This window comes from Silurus meridionalis, chromosome 17 (genome assembly GCF_014805685.1).
Source record: "Silurus meridionalis isolate SWU-2019-XX chromosome 17, ASM1480568v1, whole genome shotgun sequence".
In the NCBI taxonomy this organism is placed as follows: Eukaryota; Metazoa; Chordata; class Actinopteri; order Siluriformes; family Siluridae; genus Silurus; species Silurus meridionalis.
The window spans coordinates 14,599,170-14,620,045 of NC_060900.1; the positions used below are offsets into that span (position 1 = coordinate 14,599,170).

Below are 20,876 nucleotides of genomic sequence, written 5' to 3' on the forward strand. Positions count from 1 at the left end.
TTGGGTGTTTCATAAAGTTGCAATGATTTGCATTATGAATTTTTGATGTCTGAGATTTCATTTCACAAAAGATTAAAAATAAAAAAAAGTTTATTGGATATCTATTTCTATTTTGGTTATCCAACAACTCATTTTCTCCCAAACAGAATACATTTTAAAAAAGAAGTCTTTTATGAGAGGGATTCTCCTTTGTGTAAGTTATGCACATGTATTGCTGTGTGAAAGACTTGTAGCTGTTGCTAGCTGAAGGCTGAGCACAGATCCACAGCAATGTAAAATGAAGCCACGCCCACCACTGACTGCGAGGGGCGGGGTTTCGCGCTGTAAAAAAACGATCCTAATGGTTTATTTAAATCGGCTTGAGCAGGAGATCAATGTCACTTCATAGGGCACTTTCTGGACACAAGCCAATCAGGCACACAGGCTGCTGTTCCTGTGGCTCAGCACATCATATTCTGCTCTCTTCCTCCATGGAGTGTGTATCCGGGGAGACTGAACCGCACCCCTGAGCTGCTTAGAGGGCTTTGACTGTTATTCCGTTTACAGGAGTAAGAGATCCTCTGCTGGTCTGTAATACACTCCGCCTTGAATCCATCCATTTCTACTGATTGGAATCTTTACCATGTCTGACTCAGAGGAGATAACAGAGTTCGGGAGCATAGTGGAGCGGATTGAAAGGGGAGAGGTGAGTGCGCACTGAGACACATCGTCCATGAATGTTCTCGTGTTTTTGTTCTCTGAGACCTGCCGTTGCTTTGAACGTGATGGATGCTGCGTCTCACACCGCCCTGTTTCTGAGAGGCAGAAGAGCTGGAATCTCAGACATGGAAATGCAGCAAGTGGTGCATGGGGTGTATTTGACAGGGATTTTTTTGCAGGGATTTTTTAATAAAAAACGCGCACATGTAGCATGTAAACGAGGTTGTCTGTGTGTGAGATTATGCTACCTTCATATGATGTCAGGATTATCAGAATTCCTGGCCCCTAGCTGTTACCATGGTCGTGTGGAGACCTTCAGAAGAGCAGGTAGGGGCTGAAAGTTATAAAGGCCACACTGATTTACAACAAGCTTGTAGAACACCAAGGGCATAAAGTGTTGGATAATATCCAGCATCCAATAATAGACTGCACCATATGATCTAATTATTCTAGCATTTATTTATTTATTTGTTTATTCATTTATTCATTCTCTCTCTCTCTCTCTCTCTCTCTCTCTCTCTCTCTCTCTCTCTCTATATATATATATATATATATATATATATATATATATATATATATGAATACATGAATACATGTACAAATGACAAAGTTGGAAAGTAAACTATACGTTCAAATCAAATCTATCTATCTATCTATCTATCTATCTATCTATCTATCTATCTATCTATCTATCTATCTATCTATCTATCTATCTAGCAATTAAGATGTCAATGATTATATGCACACACACTCTGCTGCACCTATTGTAGGTCACACACACACAGGCGATTTCCGTCCAAACTCATCCACCACCACCATTCATTTGAATATGAACCTACATCTTGACCTACACGTGCGTCCGCCTAAGAGTCACATATCACCTACTATCAGTCTCCGCCCACAGACACGCCCATAATCTACCACTGCATAGCGCTATAGTGTCCACACAAACACTATCAATAAACGTGCCAACATACAGAGTTTAAAGATTGATTTTTTTACAAAAGCACGAAGAACTGATCACAATCGGGGGCTCAAAATGGGTAAATGATGCCGGTCACGTGACGTAATTTGACAGACGTCAGCCAATACGTTTTTTTTTTTATAGTGACGTTATTATTAATTAAAATATCTTTCATTGATAAAGTCTAAGGTGAGCATTTTGTAACAAACAATTCACGAAATTAAAGATAATTTATATATATATATATATATATATATATATATATATATATATATATATATATATATATGTAGTACAACAAAGTACTACAGAATATGTCTACACATGTGTGTATGTATGTATATACCGATATCATGACGCATTGCTTCATATATATATATAAAACACACTTAGCGCTAGTGCCAACACAGTTTATTTATAGTTACATAAAAACATATACAAGTATGTGTGTGTGTGTGTGTGTGTGTGTGTGTGTAAGGGCACGCGCACTTGAACTCTATCTCATTCCTGGGCTTTTGGTGTTCTGGGGATGGGCTGCTGATCCCTAAGGGCCAACCGGGGTGTGCATGAACAGACAGTTTCAGTGACTCTAACCGGTGTTTGCATTATGTGTGTATATTCCTGTATGTTGATTTATAGCAAAAATCTGTTCCCAAATTACCAAAAGAGCTCAATGAACTAATAATCCTACTTAATGCAAAACTCCTCAGTACGACTTATCAGGCAGAACATAAGACAATTGATGGAGCACGTGCAAAAAGGATCCCCTACAATACGTGTTTTCACCCTGCAATACGTGTTTTATTTTTAATATCCAGAATGAAATTAGCGCAGGTTTTTCCGCGTCCCTCAAAAATATTTCTGAACAATCCTCGAGCAGCCGCGTGACTATTCTGGTCGTTCACGCCCCCTCATTTGCATACAGCACAGCTGCCAGGAAGGTTGCTAAGGCAACTTTCAGTGACCCCGCCCCTATCCGACGGCTTTCGGTGCTCGCTCCTTCCCATAAAGTAGCGGCAGGGTGCGCGCGCGCGTGCACGTTCCTATGTATGTGTGTGTGGAAGTGCGTGTGCTGATTCACAGCGTCGCTTCATCTGTAGCGTCGACTCGCGTTTGTTCTCACTTTCCAGTTTCTTGGACTCGACAAAGTTCCGGTTCTCCGGCTCAGGCGAAAACACTACTGCTGTTTAAGCGTTTAATCCGGTTACAATGTCTGCGGTATCGAGGCGCAGCTCGATGGGGGTAAGTGATGCAGGAGAGAGATTTGAGTGAGGTCTTCAGAGCAGAGTCATGTCCATGTTGTTGTTTTTTAAACTAAAAATAAACAAATAACAATTGAATTAACGCAGAACGTTGACTAAATGTCCTACAACTTGGTCTGTTTAAACCCGAAAAAGCGGAATAAAAAATGTGTGAAAACGAGGAGAAATTCAACAATGGCTCGCTCCCTTCTCCTTTATTTCCCCACATGGCTTTTCATATGTAAATCAGCCTCGAGTTTGGGTGCAGGGGTCTATATCTTATTTTTCACACCAACTTATGTAGGTATACAAAGTAGAAATCTTGTAAAGATCTTTTTACACAATTTCAGTGTGTAATGTAATGTAATTTTTTAAAAATTCAACGAAAAGTTCAAATCATTCATTTATTCTTTAAGGTTCTACACAGCGTTCCTGAGATTTCTCTCTTTCTGCATGTTTTGTAGGTCCCTATAAGGAACATTGAGCGTGAGCTGATCTGCCCTATTTGCAAGGAGCTGTTTACACACCCTCTCATCCTGCCCTGCCAGCACAGCGTTTGTCACAAATGTGTCAAAGAGCTGCTTATGATGAACCAGGACGACTCGTTCAGCACAGACGCCGGATCCGAGTGCTCGAACCCTGGAAGCCCTCGCTCAAGAGTTCCTTCTCCCAGCATGGAAAGGCTGGATAGGCTGGTCCGATCAGGTGCGTCCCAGATCGAAGTCTCAACACACACACACACACACACACACGTGTGATACCTGAATATGCAGCGATGTTCTTTGAAGGACTATCAGCCTATTGTTTGAAAAAATTGGCGAGCTGTTCACCTTTTCTTCTACACTCGCCTAGTTCATAGACGTGAAGTCTGGGGCGAGCAGAAAGAAAGCACAAGAAGGAACGTCCTACTTGCCAAATCAAATATTTAGCTTTCTAACGAGTCTCGTCAACATGCGCCCGAGCAAACCGACATTTACTGTTCAATCGATTGTCAACGGTAGAAGGATCTTCAGTGCTGAAATCCTACTGCGTACATTCACTATAGTTATTTTCCTCACTTTTAAAGAAAGAAAGGAAAGGTTCTTTATACTGCTCACATGTACTTTATAGCACAGTGAAATTCTTTCTCTGCATAGATTCATCTGCATCTCAATTGCTATTTGCATTAATCATTATTATTGAATTGTAGATATAATGATTACTTGTCCAATCGAAACTTGAAGCGAACTTCAGAGGACTTGAATAGAAACAAACTGGGGGGCATAAAATGTCCTGAGTGGTCTGGATCATTGTATTGAATGGCAATATCTATATAAAGTCAACTACAGGCATGTGTCAATATATAAAAGAATAAAGATACAGTATATAATAATACAGTACATACACAACACAATGTATAAATACAAAAAGAAGAAAAAAAGAGACCACAAGTAGTTACTCTATCAGACGTACTGCACATTGGAAATATTGCACGGTTTTATGTGTGGACCCCAGCAGAGGAGAGGGATCGCCCGATGTTTTCTAGCGTAACCTCTTACAAAGAGGTTGTCATGGCGAGGCGGTCCGGCATGTGGAGGATTAAATCGAACTGACCAAACCTCGCGCCAGGAACCTCCAGGCTTCTTTTAGATCTTCCAAACACCCGCTTAAGAAAATAATTCTGCTTTATTTTAGGCTGTGAGCGAAACACATGCATCGAGCTCGTGTGAACTAACAAATACGTTCCGTGTTGTCTTCATCTACGGCGTCAGCTTTGCATTGAAACGTGTGACGTGTAATATGATGTGTTGTTTGTGCAATCCTGGGCTGTAAGCCGCCAGGTCTCATGCCACATTTGTTCACATTTGTTCTGTGTTGGTCTTATTTTATTTCACTTCTCTGTTTGTTGCTTGCAGCCTCACTCAGAAGGTCATTTGGAGGGAGAGGTAGATGTGGGTTACATAATTTGAATAGCTGTAGTGAGTACAGTGTTTGTAGAACCCCTGTGAACACACACACACACACACTATTTCTCTGTAGATACAAGCAGTTCCTTGTGCGAGACGGTGTAATGGAATAACGGAAACGTTGTGACGTTTTTTCGCAACGCTTCCTAAAAGCCCACTGAGCATATTCACTGGAAAATGTGGTGCGGCACTGAAGGCACACGTTTACATCATTTTTAGAAGGGAACGCTTTCATTTCACAATAGTGTCATTTCAGTAAATGCTGTAATTTTCTTTTGGTCACACGGTCATATTTAACTCTGTCCCCACATGGAGCTGAGATGAAATTTCCTCGAAACAAAGCAGCAGTTTTAACTAGGCGTACACCTCTTGCTGTTTTAATATTTAAAGGGTTAATGAGCAGTTAATCATTATGAAAGGTTTATTTATTTGGACTAATCAAGTATCATTACCCACTGCTAGTAAATTGTTCTTGTCAGTGCTGGTGTTTGTGTTTGACATGATTCACCGAAATATCGAGAGAAAATAGTTTTGAATGTCTGCTAAATATTTCAGCCATTGATATGTGATCATATTCAGGTGAACATATTTATGTTTCATGTTACGTTTATTAAACCTGTTAAGTAAAAACCTGAAGGGCAAAAAAAAAATCGCAGCAGAAAACAACACTGCAGACGCTTTTCACAGTGACTTTATTCGGACGTATGGCATAATAAACTGCCGAATAGATTTTAATATTTATTTAAGTTCCAGTGCATTAAATGGGTAATAGGTATTTGAGTACCTGTGCGCATTCCTAACAGGAAGTGATAAATAGGTCAGAGGCTGGTTTATTTGATCAAAATGCTATTTGCTGCACAGCCAGCAGATGGCACTGGAATTTCCAAATACTCCTTTAAACCCGATAACTAGACACGTGTCTGTGTTCGACTTGTGTTTATTCACTGGAACGTGTATTGTTTATTCTGCAGGCATTATTTGTACCTAATGGCATGTGTCGTTTTCTGTCTGATCAGTCGGTACACCTTCACTTAGCCTTAACCTAATCTTTTCTAATATTATGTCACTGTAGATGCCTCAATACAAACCTCAGACAGACTTTATTCAGTGTTACTCCTGTCAGTAAATATGCTCAGTATTAAACATTTTTTTGGGTTTCAAAGCGTTATACTTTCCCCACCGACCTCATGTGATAAGAGCACACATCGGTTTGCATCTGATGTGCAACCCACGTTCGTTCTATCATATTTACCTATAAATTGACCGACTGGTCTGAAGGCAGTGAATGCATATATGTGCATCACTTTTCCGTTTTGGAGTAGCGCCATCATCTTGAATAAGAGGGCCTTTGCCGTTGATTTGTGGTTTTTGTAGGGCCAGGCACCTTTTGCTCTGCCAGAATGGCCTTACGATGACTTACTGGTCTGAGCGTTTTATTTTCTTTCCCTTCCTCTGCCCTGAGTGTCATTGCGGCAGCAGCAGCAGGCCCCAGCAAGCCGCGCTGCAGATGCTGCCTGCTCCTCCCCTTCCCGTGCAGCACAGCGCAACCACGGCCTAAGTACACGCTTCTTCTTCTAACACGCCCTCACTCATCGCTTATATTTTGCCATGTTGTTCCATCCAAAAATGATGCCCATAGTCATTCCGTCACCATAATCTTCCCGCCACGTCAACAACCAAGCCGTTATGACTCCGTTACATCTCCGTACATCTCTCTGCATGTCTGTTTCACAAATGTTGCATCCATTGGTCATCAGTGTGCCCTGAGAGTGTGATGTCACTGTCTTGTCTAAGTTTAATCCTTTTTTTTAGCTGGCTGTCCGTTTCCTGCCTGCTTCTGTCCTGGATGTAGTGAATGTTGAATTGTGCTAACTTTCTCTTTTAGCTGAGATTTTCCTTCATCTGTCTGTCTCTGTAAATGTACTGTATGTGTGTGTGAAGTACATTGAACTGGACAAGGAACAGGATAAAGCTTTCCCTAAGGCCTCTAGTTTTCTTGGTGTTGATGAAACATTGTCAAAAGAAACAGAAACTTACATCATATCCAAGTATTTATTTTGTGATTAATTGTGCATTTGCGTCATCATCTGTCTATTCACTGTGTCTATCAGGAAATTGGTCTGTAAATCACTCACATCGCATTTGTTTTTATTAGTTTTTTATTTTTTTGAGTTTGACCTTTTTGTTGTCCAGATCATTGTTCAGCTTGTGGCTTTTTTTTTTTTTTCTGTTTGTTGCTGAGCTTTCTGAAACTTGAGTTAACTGACTTGAGTTCAATCCTTTTTAGGCCAGCAGTGCTTTCACTTTAATTTTAACTGACTTCACTCAGCTGTTTAACTGACTGAGGAATGTCTGTTTAAAATCAGGGTCCGTGTCCTCCTCCCCCGGCTGGAGGCGCTCCTCGGTCACCCCCCGCGTCACCAGCTTCCCATGCCCAGGTTGCCAGCGCGACATAGAGCTGGGTGAGCGGGGCATCAGCATGCTTTTCCGCAACTTCACGTTGGAGAGTATCGTGGAGCGTTACAGGCAGGCGGCCCGCGCCGCTGTCGCCATCATGTGCAACGCGTGCAAGCCACCTACTGTACAGGAGGCCACCAAGAGCTGCATGGACTGCAAGGCCAGCTACTGCAACGAGTGCTTCAAGCTGAATCACCCATGGGGGACGCCCAAGGCCCAGCATGAGTACGTCGGACCTACTACTAACTTCAGACCAAAGGTACAAACGACTGGCCAAGCAGCTAAATTACTGCTGTCTGATCCTATAATTCTCTTCTGCGGTTATCATTTGATGTTCATTTAAGTCAGACTGCTACTTTAAATAAGTACAGATTGCCTTAACATCCAATATAATAAACTCTGAACATGGTATAAATATTGGAGTGATATATATATATATATATATATATATATATATATATATATATATATATATATATATATATATATTATATTTCAGCAACAATTTTAGCAACCATTTTAGTATAATTTTTCAAGGGGAGAATACTATAGAAATGACCCTCGGATATATTTTAGTGTAGTCAATGTGCAGGTTGTATAGCAGTACAGATTTACTGTCCTGTGGAAAAAAAACTCAACATACAGCATTTATTGTCTACATAACTGGCAACAAAAGTGAGTACACCCTAATTAAACATGTCAAATCTGTGTCCAAAGTGTCAGTATTTTGTATGAGCAGCTGCACAGGTTGTTGCTGTGATAATGATATCACGGAGCTGCTGGATGTTAGACACATGACGCTTCTCCACCTTCTGCTTGAGTATCCCCACAGGTGCTCAATAGAGTTCAGGTCTGAAGACGTACTTGGCCACTTTATCAGCTCCAGCTTCCTCACAAGGCAGTTGTCATCTTGGCAGTGTGCTTGTGGTCGTTATTATGTTGGTAAATTGCTTTTCAGCTCAGTTTCTGAAGGAAGACCATCATATTCTGCTTCAGAATGACACGGTACATCTTGGAATCCATGTTTCTCTCAATGAACCGCAGCTCCCCAGTACCACCAGCACCCATGCAGCCCCAGACCATGATGCTACCACCACCATGCTTTACAGTAGGCAAGACACAATTTTCTTGGTTCTCCTCACCAGAGTGTCACCACACATGCTGGACACCATCTAAACCAAACAAGTTCATCTTAGTCTCATCAGACCACAGGACATGGTTCCAGTCATTCACGCTCTTGGACAGGTTTTTTTTCTTTAAAAAATGCATGAGTACTGCAGCATTGCTTTAGAGGTTGCTAAAGTGGAAGGTTCACTTGTTAGTGCTCAGACCATACGCCACACACCGACTTGTTGCAGTATGCAACGTATGGTCTGAGCACTGACAAGTGAACCCTCCACTTCTGCAACCTTTAAAGCAATGCTACAGGACTTGTGCGTTTTTTTGAAGCAGCTTCTGCACCTGACGCACAGCATGAGGACTTTGATTGAAAACTTGCGAGGCCTGTTCCAAGTGGAACCCGTCTTGGAAAACCTCTGTATGATCCTGGCCACTGTACTGTAACTCGGTTTCAGGGTGCTCTTCTCATAGCCTCGGCCATCTTTGTCATGCATATGATGAATAGGAGATGTGGCTTTGCTTTGTTAAGCGATGTACAGTTGTTATTACTTTGGGTGTACTCACTTTTGTTGCCATCTATTTTGACAATAATGGCTGTATGTCGAGTTATTTTTAGAGGAGAGTAAATCTATACTGCTATACAAGCTGCACATTGACTACATTATAATATATCTAAGTTTCATTTCTATAGAATTGTCCATTTTTTTCAAATATGGATGCTTTAAGCAAATGTATATTTATTATTAATGAAACCAAACTCAACATAAAGCATGAAGACAAAAATAGTCATTAATAACTTGTCTCTTGTCTATCTAAAAATAATTTTTATACATAAAATAAATGCCTAATGAGCTGAAATATAATGGCCTGGTATATGGTCAGAATATGACCTGCAAAGCAGACGTGTGACCAGCAGTTTATTTTATGTACATTTAGCTTTAACCGTTCCTAAAAAAAAATTATGTTCCTTTTGGGAGTTTTCGGAAAGTTAATTTTAGGAAAAATGTTCTCTCTACACCTAATCAGAGGAGAATGAAGCAAATACACAATCTTGTACCTGCATGTATTAAACTACATGATGTAATAAACATTTTCATAAATGCACTTGCCTTCTTTATCTCTCTGTACCAGAACTTCAACCTGTGCTATTATACAAGATTAATTATCCAGTGTAGGTTTCACTGAAACCCCCAGCTAAATTCTTTGTAGGTGTGTGCTGATATGTTTGAATTTTGATTTGTATCATTAATGCTGTTGTCAGTGCCTCTTTTAGGGTTGGATTTTGAATTAGGGTGAATTTTGAGAGTTAATTGTTTGTTAGTTTTTATTCCTGTAAGAGTTTCAGTAATTCTGCCTGCAGGTGTTGATGTGTCCTGAGCATGAGATGGAGAAAGTTAACATGTACTGTGAGGTGTGTCGCCGGCCAGTGTGTCACCTCTGCAAACTTGGAGGTTCCCATGCTAACCATAAAGTGACGTCAATGAGCAGTGCCTACAAGGTCCTTAAGGTATGCAGAACTCTAATTTTGTATGTGTGTGTGTGTGTGTGTGTGTGTGTGTGTGTGTGTGTGTGTGTGTGTGTATATATATATATATATATATATATATATATATATATATATATATATATATATATATATATATAAATATAATGTGTGTGTGTCAGTCAGAAATCATGCTTTACTTTTGGCCATATGTCCTTTAGAATCCAGAAAACACCCACCTCAGTTTTTTTTCTTGTCTTTAGCTGAAGCTGTGTAACATTAGATTCGACCCAGCAGACTTGGGCTATGCATCTTTAATGCAATCACCTGTGCCTAATAATGTTAAAGCCATCACAGAGCACTGTCTTCTGTCAATGTGGTATTAGATGCTCTGAACTGCCTAAAAAGTGCTGTTCAGTTTTCCCATTGTGTGCATTCAAAGCCTAATGGATTTTGTTATTCCAACAGGATAAGCTATCAAAAAGTATCCATTACTTGATTAGCAAAGAGGAACAAGTGAGGACTCAGATTTCCGATCTCGAGGTCTTGATTCGGCAGACTGAGGTAAGTGGTCTGAAAAGAATTCTTGAGCCTTTTCAGTGCTCACTGCAAGACAGGATCAGCTTTAATGTGTCAAGCTGTGGAATATTATATCGAAGTATAATGAACATTAATATATTGAGCTCTAAATTGGAATGTCTAGGGTATTGTGATTTTGGGTTTATCATAAAGAATTCTAAAATATAAAGTTGATTGTACTGTAGATTACTGAAACGCTGATCTCAAGAAAAGCAATCTCACTGCCAGGGTTTCAGTGAGCAGAATGGGGTTTTAGTTTCCTAGAGACTCAAAATGGTCCACATATCTGTTTTCTGCCAACTCCCAAATAAAGGACCAGTGTATTGTGTTCTCCTTTGCTTTGTTCTGGCAGTTTGGCTGCTGGTAAAGAGTAAACACCTTCTAGTGGTTCATGAGAATTGTTCTGGAAAGACTGGTGTGGTACATTATGTATAGCGATGCACTTAACCGATGGACCGAAATTGGCCTGAAACATCTGATTGATTTTGAGACAGATTGAGCAATGTCAGATACTTTTCTTTCCTGTGCAGGCAGATTAGCTTCTCTTAAGCACATCATTAGCTAATGGAAATAAATGCAATTAAATCATTACTTGGTATTGGGCAAACGATTGCAACTCTTTATTATTATATTGAAAAATGAAACTGGTCTAGTTGTGCTTTCTATAATCATTGGTTGTATCTCATCGACATAGGAAAATGGGCAGCTGGCAGAGAGACAGGCGCACGAGCACTTTGAGCGTCTGTTTGAGACTCTACAGGAAAGGAAAAGTGAATTGTTGCGGTCCATTGAGCTGTCCAGGAACAGGCGTCTGGACAAGCTTAGGGGCCAGGTGGAAGAGTACCAGGGCATGCTGGAGAACAGCGGTTTGGTGGGATATGCCCAGGAAGTCCTCAAAGAAAGCGACCAGTCCTGCTTCGTCCAGACGGCTAAGCAGCTCCACATCAGGTTACACCAGTGTCCACCTTATTCTTTATTCTTCTCCATTTTAATTATAGTGTTTTTCAAACCACTCTGTAATTCTAATGAGGATTAACTGATGCTCCTTATATGAACTAACACACGCTACTTATTAATGGCTAGTGGTCTAGCTTAAGGTTCTGATTAGTTAAAACTGGCCATGTGCTTGTGACCTTTGCAAGATCCGTGTGGGTGGCTTAAAGTCTAGTAATATTTGGTGTCCTCAGTCTAATCCTGATAATTGATCTCCATTAGGCAGCTTTATGCAGGTTACTGTCTAAGAACTGTGAATAGAATTATTAAACATGTCTGCTGTAGACCTGCTGCTGTATCTCACTGTCTTCTTGGGTTCAGGGTTCAGAAAGCCACAGAGTCACTGAAGACCTTTCAGGCTGCCGCTAACCCCTCATTTGATGAGTTTGTCCTGGACACCTCGAAAGAAGAGTCCTTGCTGAAAGACCTTTCATTTGGTGGAGGTAAGCGTTATTTCTGTGGGGTGGTGGCGGTAGGTGTTGTGTCTACTTCCAGTGGCAGTCTAATTAAATAAGCTGGTTGGAGTCCTAATATATCCTAGGATTTTGGCACAAGGAGGATTGGCAGCTTTTACTCTAATTCCTTTCACAACGACTCATGACCCTTTTCTAGCTGAACCTTTTTTTTTCCCCATTGAGAACAGAATGCAAGCATTTGTATGTAGATAAAGAAAAATACAGAGAGAAACTGGAGCACGACAGAGGCAAATATAGATGCTAAATTGCAAGGCAGTATACAAAAGTCTGCTACAAAGCTATTTATTTAGTCAGAAGTCTCTCATCAGCTATGCAAACAAGGAGCACGTTTTGTACTGCTCAGCCAAAAACATGCAGAAAAAACGGATCCGTTTTTTTTCTAAATCTATGGGGAATAAAACAATATGTGACTTGTTTTTTAAAATTTGTTCTATGTGGGAGTTATTCAGCTCCTGGTCCAGTTACATAAAATTGCTTGTTTACAAAGATTCTGATTAACAACTAACATGACCGCAATCGAGAAGCTTTGCCAATAAATTGTGTAGATCTGCACTTCTGAGAAATAACACCAATGTATCTGCTTGAAGATTGGAGTCTGACAACTATTGAGCAACGGCTGACTAGTGACTGTCCAGTGAACCAAAATGGTGTAATTCTGTTTTAGACTGGCCAGATCAGTGTTGCACATGGTCAGAACCCTGCTTTCATCATGCTTGAAATTTTTTTAAATTTTCTTTGGAACAATATTCATATATACAGTGATTCAGAAAGTCAACGAACCCCTTTTACTTGTTGTACACTGTTTTGTATTTTGTATCAGATTTTGAAAGGAAAAATAGCATTTTTACATACCAGGTTACCTTTAATTGTTTCACAATGATAGACACTAGGGTTTATAATGACCTATCAATTATACTACATTGTTAAGAAAAACCAAGCCATAAAGTCAAAGAATCTCTGTAATCAAATTACAACAAGGCAATAATGTACAACAGTTTCTAAGCCTTTTTGTGTTCCCAATCCAAATCTTGGTCAGGGAGTTAAGAAATAAATGCAATAGTTCCAAAATTGAGAGATGGGAGTACCTGCTGTATAGACAACTATCTCTTCAGAACTATATAAATCAGGCCTTTGTGGTAGTGTGGCAAAACAGAATCCATTGTTGAGAAAAAATGACTTGCGGCTGCATAAAGAACTCTAACCTAATAACGTGAAAATGCCCTTTCAAAACAATAAGCTAATATCATCTCTGGGGTGAAACATGGTGATGGTTGCATAATGATTTGAAATGCTTCTCAGTGACGAGGACCAGGCAAATATAGGAGCATTCCTGAATAAAAGGAATCAGACTAAAGTGACGGTTCATCTTTCACCATGACAATGACTCTGAGCATGCAACCAAAACTGTACTGAAGTGTCTCTGAATGTTCTTCAATGGCCCAGCCAAAGCACGATTTATGGTTGGGTAAAAATGGCAATTATGTCCATTTAAAACACAAAGTGTACAACAATGCATGCTAGCTTTCAGGGAATAAGTCATGATGTACAAAATACTACAATTAAAACAATGAATTCTGGGATTTCAGTATCTGATTTTTGCTAATGCTCCTAATGGCTAGTAATAGAGAAAAGCCCTGCGTATAGCAAATGAAATTGAAAGGAAACAGCCGACGAGGCTGATACCAATCTGGCTCATCCATTTCAACACCGCATCTCTGATTAGAGTGGACTTTAATGGTGTTTAAGGGTGTAGTGCTGACGGAAGCCTTAAAAGCCTGGAGTGTGGCTCAACATCTGGATCCCTAGCCCTTTAAATCTGTTTTCCTTTTCCTCTGCCATACATTCTGCTGTAGCAGATTCATGACTAGTGAGTGAGATGGGGTTTCTTTGCAGTTTTAATTCTTTGCAGGGTTTAATGCAGCCCCTGTTCTGATCAATAGCTTGTTATTCAGGGAGAAGTGCTTTGGGCTTCATGCCTGAAGGCTTGGCAGGCTTCTTCGCCTTGTTTGACAGTCCCCTCTTCGTCCTCGCTTTGCCGATGTTGCAGGGTTCACCTTTTGATTATTTTATTAAAGGTTAGTTTATTAAAACTTGCGCTCCTAAAAACGTAGCTGAATTAAAAAACTAGGAATAATGGCGGGGACAGACACCCATTAGATGATTTATTTACCTTGCATTCCGTCTTCCTGTCTTGCTTACTTCATGTTCTTCAGAAACAACACAGTTTTACCATCCATTTCTCCAGTTCCAGATCCTCCCATGATCGACCTGTCACAGAGTCGGGTGTATAATGAAGGCCTGATTCACTGGAGGCTGCCCGAGGACTCTCTGCCCACTGACCACCATGTCCTCGAGTATAGAAAAGTGCCTGCCAACAACGAGGAGGAGAATCCCTGGCACCTGACTGAGCGTGTGCACAACGCCAGCACAGTGGTGTGCGATTTGGATAGCGATTGCAGCTACGCATTCAGGGTGCGGAGCTTCCGCAATAGCATTCCCAGCCCCTACAGCCCTGAGGTGTCCTTTCACACTCCTCCTGCACCAGGTAAAGAAAATTTATCATGGGTATTACTTTGATTCCTTTACGATAGTCAGTTCTAAATGGAACACATAACCAGTGACAATGACTGTCCTGTATAAATCAGTGCTGTAAAAATCCTCATTACTATAATAATTCTTTTCCACTGGGTGGTGCAGCATGGCTTGGAAAATGAATTGCATCCCATGTGATGGTGCTAATTTCATGATAAATCTTGTTACACCTCTTCCCAATGGACCATGCCAGTTCGAACCTGCAGGGAATTCTAAAAATAGTGCGCACCATCGATTAGTCAAGCGCAATTACACAATCTTGGATTAATCTATGAATGACTCGCTTCTCTACTGACACAGCAGTCTAAAGTCACAGTGTAGCGACCGCCAGTGTTTCTTACAGTAAAAAATCTGGTGTATTTTTTACAGTTAACATACATTTTCATATCTTGAAGTTAGACTGAATTTCACATAGCTTCACTTTGTCTTCTCCATAGAGCACAAGTTGCTCTATGGTTAATAGTTTATCTGTAAGAGAGACACGTGACTGTTACACACTAGGATTGGGACATATAACAATATAATGGAGATAATCTATGGCTTGTAAAAGAAAAAAAAACAATTTCAGTGTTCCGTTATTCATTTGCAGGGTTTATTGTTAACAACACATGCATAGCATTAATTGTAGAAATGTATCAGGATGTGATACAGGCCCCCCCATAATGCACACACGGATAATTATTACTGATGCACCACCCGCTATTTAGTTATTTGATGTGATTTATGGATTTTTATTTGTTTGTTTTTTAATAATGCAAATATATTTGTATTTGCATTAAATGCACTAAATGGGTTTAGTTTTACAGGTTGCAATTTCAGCAATAAAAATTTACATTTTTCTAAAAAAGGAATCAAATTACTTGTTCATTTTATAAGACCCGCCTTATTTTCTCTTGCATATTTGTATTATTGCTCTTTAATGAAAAAAGTAATCCGATTACTCAATTAATCAATGGACTAATTGGTAGAATGCTCAATTACTAAAATAATCGATAGCTGCAGCACTACTGTCTCTATAAAACTGCTGGCCCGGATCACATCCACTCGGAGAAACGTGCTGACTCGGTATCTCGCTCAAACAAAACCCTGACTATGCATCATCACCACACCATATAACCCATGTTGATTAATGACCGAACATATGGTATGTGGCATGTGTAAGCTTCTGGGGCGCTTTATGTATGTATGTAACGCACATATTTGAACAAGATTACTAAGCAGACAGATGCTTCTTGGCATTGAAGCATGTTCGTGGACCTCCTGTCATGATTACCAAGGCAAGGGCCTTCAGTCGTCTGCCAGTCAGTGATGGTGTAGATTTAACTGATTTAATCTGGTGTCAAAAAAAACGTTTTAATGATACTGCTTCTTTATTGAGATTAATGTCAGCTGGCTAGAATTTTTTATTTTTTTTATTTTTGGTATTCTGGATGTTATTGATCTGGGTGATGGTCCATTCCAAATGAGCATTGAGTGCATCATTAATGAGGTGGATATTTGGGTCACTGCACCGCTTTGGAATATTTAGTGTCATGCCTAAAGCAAGCGAAGTAGTGCTTCAGTGGTGGTATCGTGTCTGACTCCAGTTTCTGAACAAGCTGGGATATGTAAGTAAAGGATCTCGCTGTGCTGTAATGTATATGTGACAGATAAAGGCTATTCTATTTTATGCTATTCAATTATGGTAACAATAGTTTTTAAGCCCTAAAATCACTTTTTAAGAAGCTGCTGGTTGTTCCACAGTGTTCGGCTTCCTGTTTAATGAGAAATGCGGCTACAGTGAAGAGCGTCTGCAGCTGAGCAAGAGAAAGGACACTGTGGAGAGCATGGCTGGCATGGCCTACCTGTTGGCTGCTGAGCGGGTACAGACTGGAAGTTACATATGCCTTGACTACATCATCGGTGACACGGGCATTTCACATGGCCGCCACTACTGGGCTTTCCGTGTAGAGCCAAGCTCTTACATGGTGAAAGTGGGAGTGGTGTCAGATTCCAAAATGAGTGAGTGGTTCCACAACCCTCGTGACACCAGCAGCCCAAGGTGAGTTCAACAATATGTGTACAAACTTTCAATGTTATGTCCGTAAATTAACTGGGGAATTTGAGGGCTTTTTAAAGTACCCTACTGTACAAAGTTGGTTTTTGTTTGTTTTTTTGGAGCATTTTGTTTAGTTGATAAAAGAATAGACATTAAAGGTGGTATTAAATGCCACTCCATGCTTGTTTCCCAGTGGTTCTGGCCATTAAAGCTTTATCCCAGATTTCAACACTCAAGCACTTCCCCCAATGTTTTTCTTGCCATTTCTCCCTGATGCACTTTGTTTCAACATCAAGGGCTGTTTCATGTCTGTCAGCTGATTTGAAGGTTATTAGTTAAACCCTAGGAGAACTGACATAATGAGAAAATGTAAGAGAGACTTCAACAGCATATATAGTTTAAACCATTATGATTCGATGCAGTGTCTTTTTCAAGAATGGTGGATAAAGTTGTTTGCATGTTTACAAGTGGGAGAAATCATTTAAATCATATAATGTGTAACAATATATTATTTCAAACTAAATCTATGGTTTGATTTGATACAGGGTGGTACGTGGAACTTGAGCTCAAGTTACAGTCTGTATAGCGACTTGTCGTTTTTTCTTTGCGGGGTCTTCCAGGTTCTCTGAGTTTTACCAGTGTTGTTAAGCTCCCTATATGTTTATATGTGTATTAAGGGTATGTAGGATGCTGTACTGCCTTGTACTCACTGTTCTTATAACCGTGACCAGAATAAAGCAGTTAAATATACATAAATAAATGACTGAATAAATGGTGATGAATTCCAGGGCTTGGGTTTATTAGCAACTCTTATGATGTCAGAAAAGCTTCACCATCCAGTCCTGACTTGAAAATGAACCCCTCAAAAGAAATAGAAGCTAAATCTTTAAGAAAGGAGGGGGTTTTGATGCATTTGATATAATGGATGCATCTGATACTTTGTTTCAAATACTTGCATCTCATCCAACCAACTGGTTCCTGTTCTGCAAATCTTGTTCACGCCGTTTCCCCCTCATTTCTTTCTAGGTATGATCATGACAGCGGGCATGACAGTGGCAGTGAGGACACGTGCTATGAGCTCTCGCAGCCCTTTCTTCTGCTCACAGCAGGCATGGGCAAGCTCTTCATTCCCAAAGCGTCCCACAACGCAGCCTCGGGAGACCATGCCAGCCGCGTTCTCCCTCTGCCTCAACGAATAGGCATCCTCCTCGACTATGACGCCGGCCGCGTCTTCTTCTACGACGCTGACTCGATGCGCTGCCTTTACGAGCGACAGGTGGAGTGTTCTGGAACCATGTACCCTGCGTTCGGTCTCATGGGAGGTGGAGGCATCCACCTGGAGGAGTTCATCACAGCCAAGCGCCTCTCTTACATGTGAAAGTGTCCGAGTTGATCTGCTGAACACTAACTACCTGATCCCATTGGCTTATTTTTTTTTTGTCCTGGATTCTCACAAGTCACGACATGTAGCTGTATCTTCGAAAAACACTATTTCGGTGCACTATTTTAGTTTGCGAGCCACAAGTAACCTGAATAACCCTTGGTTCAGTGCCTTTCAGGAGATCGACTAGGCAGGCGATTATAACGTCAACACTTACACACTTCAGGGTTTAACAAGTCACAATAATGCAAAAGAACACACTCGCACTATACCTTAAAACACAATGCAACGTTTTACCGATGTCACCTGTTTGGCGTTCTTGTGAGCAACGTAAAGATCGCCTGTCTGATGTTGCAGAAGAGTACGTTAATCGACACTAATACCTGTGCACTAATAAATACCGGCTTTGTAAACCATTCCTGGTTGTAGAAATGGCGTATGGGCAAGCATTTCTTTTTTTTTAATTTCTATTAAGGAAAAAAGGAGTTGTTCGACCGATCAAGTGCGATCATTAATAAATAATGCGAAACTAATTTGCAGTGAAATTGCATCTATTCTAAACAGTCTGCGTATAAAAACCGCTCGCTCGCAGTGGATTGTAACCTACACGTAAGGAAACCTCGTAGCGACCGGTGTGTATCTGAATGCTGAATTGAATAGCTTTGGATTTTGAATGTATCTTTATTTAATGCAAAGTAGCATCTGAATCACAGCTGTGCTGCTCGGTTGTAACCAGGGTATGAGTATCTACGCTGATACAGAAGGCGATTGGGTTAATATGCACCAGTACAAAAAAAACGAGAGGGGGGGAAAAAACTGACTGCTTTAGTGAATAAGCATAATGTTTTTTCTGCAACAGGATTACTGGCTATAAAGGGACTTACCTGGAGTAGCAGTGGATGGAGTGGGATTGCTATGTGATTCCTCAGGTACTCACCCTATGGGCTTTCTGATACCTACCTCTTCATCCTGAAATGAGAATCGGCACTGGTTTTACGCTTGGATGATTTCGAGGCGGTGGTATAAACACGTGCCTATTCACTAAACCTCAAAGGGTTTGTTCGCCTCTAAGGCTGGGACCCGATGAGTTACCAAATCGAAGCATTTTATTCCTACATTTTTAGTCTTTTTAAAGTTTTAAAGAATTTCTTTCATTTCATTGCAATTTTTTTAAATTATAAAGATGCTTTTTTTTCAAATTGCAATGTTTTTCAATTCTTTCCTACTTGCTGGTTTACACTTCTGTTGTTTCTTTTGTAGCATAAAACCTTTATGAAAAGAACTTTTTGTTTTTAAAGAAAGCATCTCATATTATGGCCACAATTCTTTCTCTCTCTCTCTCTTTTTATTTTAAATTTTTTTTAAATATATATTGTTTTACTGATACTAATAATATATTTTACGTGTTTTGTCCTGAGAATTTGTGAGTAGAAACCAGTTTGTGATCATTTAATAATCATGTGGATGATGGTAGTGTCACATCAGGAAGTAGTGAAATCATGGTTTTGATCTTCCAGTAGTTTCTTGTTTGTTTGTTTGTTTTTCTAGACACTAATCACTGTTTGTCACATTTCTTTCCACGGCGGATTCAATGGAGAATCTATGCACACTAGTTTACAGTTTCGCAGAGTGTAATAGTAACCAAGTAACTTTTTTCTTTTCTTTTCTCCTTGTGCACGTTAAGATGTTCGGTATTAAGCTGCGGTGGGGGAACAGGGGACAGTTCTGTTTTCACTAATCACTTTTGACGTAGATTTTAGCGTAAGTGTATCGAGATTTACGTGAGCTGTACTTGCATATTAAACAGGACACGATGTATTTTAGTGGTCATTTCAACTCATCTTAAAGCTAGCACTTTATAGCATGTTCTAGCAAATCTCCTGGCTTGGTGCAGGTGTGTGTGAAGTAGTGTGCAATATTAAACCCCACCCCCCACAGGACGTACTGTACAGTTAAAATGAGCTGGCGGGTTGTGACGTTTGCTTTTTGTGCTTTTGATGCTTTAATGGTAATGAAAAGCTGTCAGTCACTTGTATTTACATTTGTTTTATTTTTTTTTTTGATTTACCATTGTGGGGTTTTGATATGAAATAAAAGTGTTGGAATTGGGATTGTTTTTATTATTATTATTACTACCACTCCTGAAGGGGAGGAAGAGGGGAAGGGGGTCTTTTCTGAATGTACACACAGGTAAAACTTGTGTGGTGTTTGTGTTACTGTCCTTTAATAACTCTAAGCTCCTCATTTATCTTTTTTTACTTGCATGTCAATTCAGTTTTATTTGTGTAGCACTTTTAACAATGGACGTTGTCCCAAAGCAGCTTTACAGAGATAAGTAACTTTTTATGAAAGTTTAGTGTCTATGAGTGCGTTCCATAATAAGGTTATCCGTAAAGAGCGGGCCATTGATGACTGTTGCAAAGAAAATCTCCCTGTCTAAAGGACACCTGTCTTCATCCGGAGGACACAAAATATTTATTTATTATAGCTCCATTATAGTTGAGGTGTACTGTTCAATGATGGACACTTAAACGCAGATTTAGCAAAATGGTTTGAATAAATATCTTTGGAAATATGAGTGTATGCTCTATCTAAAATATCTATGTAGCACTCTACTATTGTAAGGCAACAACGACACCGTGTGGTCTCCAAAATAATAACACCCTCAAATATAATGCGACACAACACACTGCAACATATGAATATATATATACTGGATGTAGGCGTGGCGGTCAATACCTGGTACTGTACTTATTGTGTATTTCCCAGTCATTATACCAGCATGAAACATATATCAGTTTATTTCTGGATTCTGGTTACTCAAGGGTCCATTCATTCTATAAACAACAGTAGTTTCCTCACTGCAAAGCAAATCCCAGTTATGTATTAATGGTCTGGTTTCCATGGC

The 20,876-nt window shown here is 40.0% G+C and overlaps 1 protein-coding gene across 5 annotated transcripts; it reads left to right on the top strand.

Annotated features, from left to right (window-relative positions):
- The first annotated feature begins 349 nt into the window (after positions 1 to 349).
- Positions 350 to 20,077, top strand: trim36 (tripartite motif containing 36). 5 transcript variants are annotated; one of them, XM_046870765.1, is made up of 11 exons: positions 350 to 685; positions 3,369 to 3,609; positions 4,800 to 4,829; positions 7,217 to 7,566; positions 9,787 to 9,933; positions 10,378 to 10,473; positions 11,183 to 11,436; positions 11,803 to 11,924; positions 14,203 to 14,502; positions 16,293 to 16,590; positions 17,614 to 20,077. In XM_046870765.1, the coding sequence occupies exons 1-11, from the start codon at positions 623 to 625 to the stop codon at positions 17,963 to 17,965; spliced, it is 2,253 nt and encodes a 750-aa protein (XP_046726721.1). In that variant the 5' UTR covers positions 350 to 622; the 3' UTR covers positions 17,966 to 20,077. The 5 variants fall into 5 exon arrangements, with proteins under 5 accessions (XP_046726721.1, XP_046726722.1, XP_046726723.1 ...); XM_046870767.1 differs by lacking the exon at positions 350 to 685 and adding an exon at positions 2,684 to 2,905; XM_046870766.1 differs by lacking the exon at positions 4,800 to 4,829 and having other exon boundaries at positions 351 to 685.
- The last annotated feature ends 799 nt before the right edge of the window (positions 20,078 to 20,876 follow it).

Excerpts from the sequence above, each read along its gene's own strand:
- trim36 (XM_046870765.1), top strand. The coding sequence starts at position 623 with ATGTCTGACTCAGAGGAGATAACAGAGTTCGGGAGCATAGTGGAGCGG. Across the intron at positions 7,567-9,786 it reads CTACTAACTTCAGACCAAAG|GTGTTGATGTGTCCTGAGCA; the intron begins GTACAAACGACT and ends TTCTGCCTGCAG. Across the intron at positions 16,591-17,613 it reads CGTGACACCAGCAGCCCAAG|GTATGATCATGACAGCGGGC; the intron begins GTGAGTTCAACA and ends ATTTCTTTCTAG.